This window comes from Pteropus alecto, unplaced genomic scaffold (assembly GCF_000325575.1).
Source record: "Pteropus alecto unplaced genomic scaffold, ASM32557v1 scaffold80, whole genome shotgun sequence".
Lineage (NCBI taxonomy): Eukaryota > Metazoa > Chordata > Mammalia > Chiroptera > Pteropodidae > Pteropus > Pteropus alecto.
Window position 1 is genome coordinate 893,907 of NW_006430460.1, and position 10,191 is coordinate 904,097.

Genomic DNA, 10,191 nt, shown 5'->3' on the forward strand with positions numbered 1-10,191 from the left:
GAGGGAGGGAGGGGGAGAAGGGGAGAGAGGGAGGGTCCCACAGAGACACAGAGGCTACTTCCAAGATAAGAAAGCGCTCAAGTAAGCATTTCTTCTGCAAACCTTGGAAGAAAGCAACTGTCTTTAAATACAATTCATGAAGACTCTGTATTTCACATCTCAATTTTTTGAAAACGGCAGATTCATAGAAACTGGCACTTTTCGTGTTTGTTTCAATTTTTTTGCAATTAGCAGCCAAAGTCCCCATTCAAAAGTCCCCTACCAGCACAGGACAGAGAGAAACGGGCTCCGAGGGGACAATCTGGACACGATGTGACCTGTGTCATCTGCTCAGCCACCCAGCCGGGAAAGTCTCGCCAGCCCAGAGGGCAGAGGGCAATGGATATTAAAATCTGGAACGCATCACAGATGACACGTCGTTCGTTACGTGAAATATTCTCGAGAATTATTCTTCTGAGGCCTTATAAACCCTGGACCACCCTGTGTATTCCTTTTTTATGGACGTAAAATCGATAGCTATCTCGACCAGGTAGACGCCTCCCCCAGCTGACACTTTGCCCTGGAACGCACACGCGAGAACAGCATCATTCGTTCATAATATTTAAACAATCGTGAACCATATGTAAATGAGCGTTAATATGCATTTAGCTCAATAACAGATTTTTACATGATTTTCTGGGTGTGCTGCACCATACAGCCTGCTATGTCGGAAAACTGTAAGACGCCTAAGAAGAAAACACACTGCATTTCCTGTTGGCAGTAAACGTTTCTCACTCCTTGCTTTCCGAATGACGGGATGTACTATTTCCTCTCTGTCAAGAGGCCTTTCCGTTTCCACCCCGTGCCTCTCCTCTCTCGCGATATTGTTCTATGCTTTTATTTGGCCACCTTCCCCCAGGTAGGTGAGAATTTTTAACATACCTCTGGAAGTGACGCTGAATTTCCGGTCAGAGAAACTGCTTCTTCGGATTAACGGTTCACTCATCTTTTCCAGAAATAACTTAATCGTCTCCTTCTTTTCTGGACTCGTACTCGACAAATTCAGAACCTTCCCATCCACCTTCACAGTGGAATTGCTGAGCCCGAACCAGTAGAAGAAATCGAATAACGCGTCGGCTTTGAATTCGTAGGCGAAGCTCAAATTTTCTCCGTTAACCACTTCGTTTCCTGGAGGGAAAAACTTCTTGACCGCCTCTTGAAAATCAAACTGAGAGAGAGAAAAAGACTCGATGAATTTCATGCATATAACAATAATGGTCCAACCCAGAATTCCAGATCATTATAAAATTATATTACAGAAACAATGTGCGAAGTATCAATCTCATATTTCTCTCTTATTCCGATAGATGTTTTTGAATAGTCGTCTTTATTTCTTGCACCCACGTCACATTCCATGGGCCGACGGAACAGACGTGGCGTCCGATGCCATTTCTAACACGTTGCCAGCACATCGGCTCGTTTTCTTGGTCATGATACAACAGAAAACATCCATGTCCGGGAGCAGCTAGGTCAGCGCTGAGCCTTAGGGACGCGGCCCCACGCGAAGGTGCCCGAACCCCCGTGTGTCGCCGCAGCTCTGGGGCCCGACTGGCCGGCAGTTACCTGAAGCCGGTAGCTTTCTCCAATCACTGAGGAAATGACGGTGTCCATCCCTTGCTCTATTTGCCTTCTTATCTTGGGGTGCCTTGTGTTCACGAGGAACGCGTACGTCCTTTCTAGAAACGAGGGAGCAGAGTTCAAGAAGAAGCAGGCGACAGAAACACCTCTCAGCGTGCGACAAGGTGGCGGGTCCCACCGTACCAGGAGATTTTACTCGATTACAGCTTCCCTCGCCGCCAAGCCTCGCCAGATTTCTAGACACGTTTCTGAGAATTTTGAGGACATGAAAGAAGCAGCTCAGACATTCAGCGGCCCCGAGGCTGCCCTTTGTCACTCTCGTCTGGGGAAATCGAAAGTTCCGTGTCACTGCGGTCACAGCGGAGAACGGAGCCTGTGCCGTGTGCATGAGCACTCGGGACCACTGGTGTTCCTGTGACTGCCTTGCCAGACATCTCAACGGCGACTTGGCGCTCACTAACATGGCTCCTTTGCAGAAAACCAGCCAAGTCCAGGGGAGGGGTCCCCCACGCCTCCCCACTACCTTCCCCCAGAGACCGGGCTTGTTCTGCCAAAAGGCTGGTCTCTGGGGCTACAGGTCCAGGCCACCGGAGGCTGACTGTCCATTGCTTAAATTATCCCATCTCTGTGTCCTGGCACGGGGGGTGGGGGTTGGTTGTTCGCTTTTCTTTTTAAGCTCTTAAATCTGATTCTGTCCGATTCTATACAGTCTAAGCCAAGGGAGGGTTGCCAACTCCTTAGGAAATAGGAAATACTATTAACCAACAGCCCCTTAACTCTCCAGCCCCCAGAAACGAGCTGCACGGCCTTAGTGACTCAAGCGCTTTTCCTAGGGCGTCACCCTCTGGTTAAAGGCCACGGACCAGCCACTAGGCGATTTCGAAGACTCAACACTTGGCCTTGGCGTTGCGCATCGAGCCTGTGGCCCACCGGGGACCTGTGCCACGTCCTCGAGGAACACACTGTGAACTAACCTTGCTGTGACCTAATTCATCTTACTTTTCCTCCCCTTGTTCTTCTCTCTCTCGAATTATTTTCTGGGTGCTTTAGATATAAACTACTTTCTGTCCTCTTTGAGATGAGATGTAATGAAACCAGTAAAGCCAGAAGCGGTACTACACCTCGAATTAACTTTCGCCCCAACCGAACCAGGACCTGTAGCCTCACGACGTACCCAGGGCCAGCACACCCCACGGCGTCCTGGCTGCACAGGCTGCGCACTGCACAGCTCTGGAGAATGTCACGCGCATTCGCGGACATCGGCTGTCTGGGTGTTTATTATGACCGACTTCTGGGAAGAATCGGCAAGTCGTCCTGAGTTAATGGTGGCTTTTTCTAACTTGCACAGACGTAGTTTACGATAGCAGTGGGGCCAGATGTGTTTCCTTCATCCCAGTTTTCATAAATTAAACTCGACCGCCTGAATTAAGCTTTTCACATCATGACTCTCTCCTCACGAGGACGCGGGCCTGGCTCCACACGCCTGCTCTAAAACGTCAACAAGGAGAGGTCTCTGATTCTCCCTTAAGATTCCTCCTGAGAGGCGGACCAGGAGGGGATCTTGATGCATCTGTGAATGGCATCGCTAGAGAAGTCTCCGGATTCCTGGCCATCGTCAAGCTGAATAACATCAGGGACTTGGAGGCCCTCCTGGAGCTGCCTGTCCCCGAGCTCTGCCCCGTGGCCCTCCCTCCGAGAGCACATCCTGACGTGGAGTTAGGGAGTGAGCAGAGAATCTGAATGGCTGAACCCACTACTGAGCAGAGGGTCAGCCGGGAACGAGACGTGAGCAGAAGTCTCCTGGGAATGTGTCGCTTTAAGAATGTTATTTAGAAGTCAAGTTTAAGGAATTCTACTTCTATGATTATGTCCTTGATTTTCCCACCTATCCCTCTGAGCAGGAGGAAGAAGGGGAAATTGAGATAGTTCCATATTGGAATTTGAATTAATGTAGTTGTTACCAGCTAGTCTGATTTCTAGGAAGAAACAATAAAGAGACGTTTCTAGAACTGACATTCAAAGATCATAGCACGAGACAGAGAAGCATCTATGGTACTTATTTTACCTTAGCTTCCTCGTCTACAGAACGGGGCTGGTAGAAGCACCTGACAGGTACAGGGACCACGCATCCCGGTCTGCCCATCAGTCCCAGTCACAACCCTGTCCCCGCACAGTTAACATAGGCCCTGCCCGGCTGCTGTGCCAGTCAGGGACATTGGGGTGTGCCTGGGACCCCTGAGTGTCTGATACGTGGCGGACAGCGTCATGCAGCATCACAAGAGGGCATTCATCCTGCTGCCTCCGTGCCCGACCCCCACCTCGCCAGCATGCCGCGGTCCACAGCCCGGTAAAGCCGAACTAAACCGAAATATTTATATACCGACCTTTCGAGGGGTTCTTTCTCGTCTGCACGTGAACGAAGAACAGCATCGGTTTGCTCAGTATGGTTTCCCTGTAGTTTTTATAATCACAGTAGTTGGTCAGTTCCACGTATCTGTGAAAGGAGCAGAGATCGTTGCAGAGGTAAGGAGCCCTCCCCTCCCAGGCAGGCAGGGACGGACGTCTGGACGGGCGCCCCCCCACATCCCCGGTCCCCGTAAGAGCAGTGCCCTAAACTGTGTCCTTGCACGGGCAGCCATATCGAGTCCCACAGAAGTCAGTCCCTGTCTCCCGGTTGGCTGAGACCAACACACCCCCCCAAAGGTGACCACGGTCCCCGGGGTGGCCTGACACTGACGCCTGGCCCTCCGATGACGGCCAGCACCATCTGTCTTTTGGGCTATAAGGGTTCACTTGAAGCTGTAAGGGTTCTGCATCTCTCAGAATTGAGAATGAAGGGCGCTCGGTAAGTGGAACCGGCCGGGTCTTCTCCAGGGCAGGCACCCCATCTTACCAGCGGGTCTGAAATCTCCCCTTCCTTCTCCCCTCCCTTTCCTCCTTCAATCCCCAAATAAACCCAGCCGTCCCCATAGATGAGACATGCACCAACATCCGCGTGAACGAATTCGCATCTCCCTGATCCTGAGCTCGTGCCGTTAAGGAAACGACAGGCCCCCGTCCACTTGAGTGCCCGTGGTGTCCTTCCGTTCACCACTCCGCCTGCCGTCCAGGGTGCCAGCACCCTCTCTCTCCTTACTCTACAAATTTGCCACGTCGCCTTTCAAAAGCTGATTACAAAGGCAGATCCAAGTGTAAATTGGCTTCCTTGAAGAAGGTGACTGATTCTCGAACCGAACCCCAGCTCAGGTGCTGCATGGACACAGGCAGACGCATGGCGCCCAGTCCAGCAGGCCGGGGGTGTGTGGCTGCCACAGTCCCTCTTCACGGAGCTGGTCCCCTGGCGGCCCAGCTGGGGACGGCTGCACGGAGAGCTGGGCGGCCTAGCGACAGCGTGGGCGGCTTCTGCTGCACTGCAGCCCGTCTGCTTCTGACACCTAGTCTCCGGCGGAGACGGCTCCAGCATTTCCCTCTGGCTTGTCTTTTCAGTATGGAACATGAAAATGATGGCCTTGGAGAGCTCCCCGCAGCCGCCCTCCCCGCCCCGACGCCCATAACCCACTTAGAGGGGCCAGCGCACAAGACCGTGACCCAGGAGTGGGAGAGAGGGGGCACGTGGGGGGACATCCACCCCCGAGCCGGGAAAACACAGCTCCCGCGTCTGCCTCCCAGCTTGGTTTCCTAGAAATACGTGTCATTATCTTTTCTCTGGGCTTGTCAGACCTGAGTGTGAGCGCTTTTAAAGCCTGACCCCTGATGGAGCCTCTAGAACGCTTCCTGCCTTGTGCTTTGCCAGGCTTTTAATGCGGTCGTCATCCACCGACCCCTGGACACTGGTGGTGGGGCTGGGGAGGGGACACAGGGCTGGTGCCTTCCAGGGGGGCATGGGGGAGCAGGTGCTGATGTTTGGGGGTTTTGCTCGGCTCCTCCTCCATCTCCCCGCCTCCCCGCCCTCACCTGGGCAGGCCAGAGAGGACAAGGTGAGTGGGCACGCGAAGGGAGAAGCTCTTGTGCCCCCTGTCAGCACAGAGAGAATGTTCTGCTCATCTTCATCCCTCTCGTTCACTTCAAAGACACTCGCGGAGCGCCGATAGCGTGCTGGGCACCCGGTACGCCTTCACACGGGCCTCGGCACGTCTGAGGGGCGCAGGGCCTGGGAAGCGGGGGGTAGGGCAGAGGGTGGCCGTACAGGGGCTGCTCCGTGCTCTGTCATCCCCTGTGCCAGGCAGGCCGATGTGGCCGGGGAAGAGGAGAGGTCTGTGGTTGCAGGGGGGCGGGGGTGAGATGCGGAGGGACAAAGGAGGAAGAATACTCTCGTAGCCAAGGGAGGAGGGCAGGGCAAGGCTCATGGCAGCAAACGGACAGGTGCGTGAGGCCGGGGCGGCCTCAGGTGCCCCGGTGAGCCACCCGCAGTCGATCTGCGTGTTCGCCGGCCTCGCTTGCCACAGCTAATCTATAGCCACGTAACATTCTCCTCGAAGCGATTCGTCTGCTCTCCCGGCATCCACGGTCTGACTGTCACCCTCGAGGGAGGGTGACACAGAGTGCGTGTGCGCAGCACAGCCGGAAAATCGGCTACTATGCCCGTGGCACAACTGACGCCGCTTGCCTCTGCCTACGGGATCGACGGACATCTGATCGCAAGCGTCAGCGGCGGGAAAAAGGTAAAAATCTCAACTTAGAAATGCTCGCGGGTTGTGAAAATAATCAGTTCCCCCCAGAATTCTGTGGCAGGCTCTTCGGAATGCTGTGGGGCTCACGGCACTGTGATGTGGCAAACTCAGAGACGGGGGCCGGGCGGGGGGCTTCTGGAGAGCCACACACTGAGTTTACCGTGTCACCTACACACGAGTCACCCCTTTCTTTTAGAGTCTGAATCGATAAGACGCCCTGACTCATAAAACTCTACGTGGCATCATTTAATCCCCCTTCGATGATTTAGAGGCACTTTTAGAATCTTAAGGGGCCCGCAAACTTCACCGCAGAGCATGTCAGTTATCAGAGCTCTCATGACAGGAGTTGCAGAGAAGAGACGGTGGCAAGATGCCTACTTAATGAACGCTCTACTTAAACCAGGTCACCAAGAAGAAACACCTCCACTAGTCATCCGCTCCCAGCCTCCTGGTTCTGGCCCAATAGTTCAACACCTCCAAACTCCAGAGAAAGAAAGAAATATGAGTGCGCTTTTGGAATCCACTGGGTAAAATCTGGCTATGTAAGTCACTAAAATAAGTCACAAAAAGACGGAGGATGGAGTAGCGAAGTCGTACAGATATTTAGGTATCTGACATCTGATCGTTTGTAAGACAAGTTATTAGACTGCGTTAGAGACCGATGATTTCATGTTTAATAGTGCACGATTCTGAATCGCTCAGGCAAACACTGCTGCTGTGGACTGGGTACTTATTACATTTGCTTATAGTTGAAGATTGTTCTTTTGAGTTCTCATTTCTTCCTTGCTTTTACCCTGGCCCCCGACACTTTCTGCACCTGACTCCAGGGCAAAGCTCAGGAGGCAGAACACTGCGTGGTGAGAAGCGGAGGGATTCGAAATGAGAACATCGAGTTCATGTGCTAATTTCCTGGCTGCATGAACTCAGTCCCACAGCCACAACCCACTGTGACGCCGAGCGACTGACTTAACCCGCCTGGACCTGTGCCCTCATCTGTAAAGGGACATAACAGTATTGCCTGCTGTTTGATGACTCGATAGTGCAAGTCGCATGAGACACACGCGCTTGGCCCCATGGTTAGATGCTCCACAAATACGATTCGTCTCTAATCTCTACTGGCCACAGGGTGGAGTTCTGTAAGCTTCTGACACCCAATCAGGGCTGGGTTCCCTTGAGTGACCGAGAAAGGAGGACAAAATGAGTCTCTGAAAAATAAGGGAGCAAGAGTCTCTCCTTCCTGGCTCCAATTTCTACTCTCAATTTTTTTCTGTTGAAAAGACTAAAGGGAGCAGCTTAATGAAAGCGCTATCTGAAAGGCAGGACCAAGAAAGAACGCTATATTTTTGCTCCCAGCCCATCGGGACTCGCTGAAAGGTCACCCACCTTCTAGGACAGCCCCCCTATTCTGGAGCTCCCTTCAGGTTTCACATTGTCTCTAGCACGATCTGAAAAGCTGCTCCAAATTTCCCTTGGCTCTCACAATTTACCACTCAAAGACAAATAAGAATTTGAACCCATAGCTTCCATCTGAGAGTGTGTGTGTTCGTTTAAAAAAAAAAAAAAAACACAGAGAGAAGAACAGAGAAGAAGGGACACTTGTTGGAACAGTCCTTGTGTAGAAAGCCCAGAAACTGTCAGTGTTCATGATCCTCTGCTGTGACACCAAGCAGAAGCTGGAGGGGACACGCGAGATGGCCCTGCTGTGTTTCCAGTGTTAACGTGCTGGCTTTATACAGAGCCTCGCCCCAAGTGCTCACAGTCTCTTCTACTCCATTTCCTCCCGTCCTCCTCCTGTCCCTACGCTAGTGAAATGAGGCGAAACTTTTAGATTTATCACTCTACCGCCTGCGACTCGAATCGAGGGTACGGGCGTTCGTTCGTCCATTTGCCCATGATGATGGACAGTGCTTGTGAGAAACGCTGCGAACTCATCCATTCACTCGTTCACGTAATAAACATTTGCTGGGCGCTGGGGACCCCGATGAGAAAGGAAATCGCCCTGCTTTCAAGAAGCATGCAGTCCATTGAGGAGACAGATGGGAAAATGCACCCTTTCCATATGGAAATGGTCTAAGACCTTGTCGCTTGAAGTGCGGTCCCTGGACCACCAGCACCGCCTCATGCGGGAGCTTGTAAAGCTGCAGATTCTCGGGCCCCTCTCCAGGTTTATTCAATCGGAAAGTATGTATCACGAGATCTCCCCAGGAGACCTGCACACTTACTTAAAATTTGGGAAGCACCAGTCTAAGACATGTTCCTCCCACTCAGAGGCTTACAAACTAGTTAATCATTCAAATATACAGATGCCAGAGGAATGCAGGGTCCTAGGTTCTTTCTGATTCCTGCGGCCCAGTTATTTATATAAGGAGCAAAGTAGGAGGGGCCTGTGGTTAGAACCATTTATTGAGCCAAAGAGGGTTGGTCTGTCAGGCCCAACATCCCCCTAATGGGTGGACAAAGCAGGAGGGAAACGGGACCCCAGGAGTCATGGCTTCGCCGGGCCTTGGGGATGATGAGGTGGCTGCCTCGGGCCTCCAGGACAAGGCACGAGGCAAGGACAAGGCGAGCTGAGAGCAGGAAGTGTGGCTGGGTCCAGAGCAGGGGCTCCAGGGGGAAGGGAGGCGGGAGAGAAGGCAGCAGAGGCTCCTGGCTTTTCCATCGCCAGGTCATTCTAAACGCCAAGACAGGCGGAGGAGCCGGCTCTGCCAAAAGCCTAACCTACAGCTCCAATGAATTCTGGGCATTTTTATTCTTCCTACTGTTCTCAAATACAATGGTTATCTTCTTTCGAAGTCTTCGCAAATCCGATCTCGAATTCTTTCTCTCCCCGTCCCCTGCTTATGGGTTGGAATTTTCAATTCACTAAGAAAGGGAGACATTCTTGCTGGGGAATGGTGTTTCAGGCACTCAGAGCCCTCGCTCTCTCCGTGTCAATAAACGAGGTTTTCCCAGCCGCTTTGAAGAAGCCATTTTAAATGTCATTCTGTTTGCTCGCCCCTCTTGGCTGTGTCCCGTCCACAGGGTGGCACAGCGCTGCTGTGATTTCCAATAGCAAAGGCTTTGTAGCCGGGGAGGCTTACTCATGTCTGAACCAAGCTCTAGACCGTACTGGCCCACGCCCTGGCACTCAGTTCTGCACCCGAATATGACCCCCCCGCCGCCCCCTGCCACGCATACACACACGCACACGCGCGCACACACGCACGCACACACACACACCTACGCAGACACACCCTGCGCTGGCTTTTCCCAGAATGTATCTGCCCACGCCTCGGCCCACAGGCCCTGCGCTGGACCTCCCCCGGAGCTGGTCCCTGCTCAGCTGTGGTTGGTTGATTTATTTGAAACACGAAGGGAGGTCAAAGGTGGGACACCTACAACTTTCTTCGCTTCTCCACTGGGTCTCCTCACTGAGTAAAGCTCTCAGGGCGCAAAAATGAGCAGCCGCCTTCCCCTCCGATCCGCCCCTCGCCACCACCCCAAGGGCAGGGCGTGGGTCCCTCCAAAACATCCCGAAGGGTGTGCCGCCAACTTGAGCTCATCTGACCCAGTTAAGGAGCCAGAAAGGGAAAATCACCCGCCAGCGATGCGGTCCCCACCCTGCTCTCCCCCGCGCGCCGGCCCGAGTGCCCCCTTGGGGGGGCGGCAAGCACAGCTGCAGGATGTCAGGCCAAAGGGCAGAAAGTGGGGTGCGGGGGGTGGCGCGGAGGCGGAGAGGCCAGCGGGGGCTCCCGGGGACCCTCTGCCGGGGCACGGGGAGCCCACCCACCTCTTGATGTAGCAGCCGAGGCGGCAGAGCTGCCCGTCCAGGCGCACGAGGCCGTCGCCGAAGACGTTGAAGCCCCCGCGCGCGGCCGCGGGCTCCCCGGTGCCCGGCGCCACGAGCTGGTCGCCGCGCAGCTGG

General features: G+C 53.6%; 1 protein-coding gene across 1 annotated transcript in view; it reads right to left on the bottom strand.

Annotated features, from left to right (window-relative positions):
* Positions 1-10,191, bottom strand: part of MEDAG (mesenteric estrogen dependent adipogenesis) — a 12,068-nt gene that overhangs the window by 1,296 nt on the left and 581 nt on the right. The window contains exons 2-5 of the mRNA XM_006904824.3: positions 10,057-10,187; positions 4,002-4,111; positions 1,603-1,715; positions 922-1,207 (exon numbers count right to left, since the gene is read on the bottom strand). Coding sequence (XP_006904886.1) covers positions 922-1,207; positions 1,603-1,715; positions 4,002-4,111; positions 10,057-10,187 — 640 coding nt within the window. The remainder of the gene's footprint in view (positions 1-921; positions 1,208-1,602; positions 1,716-4,001; positions 4,112-10,056; positions 10,188-10,191) is intronic.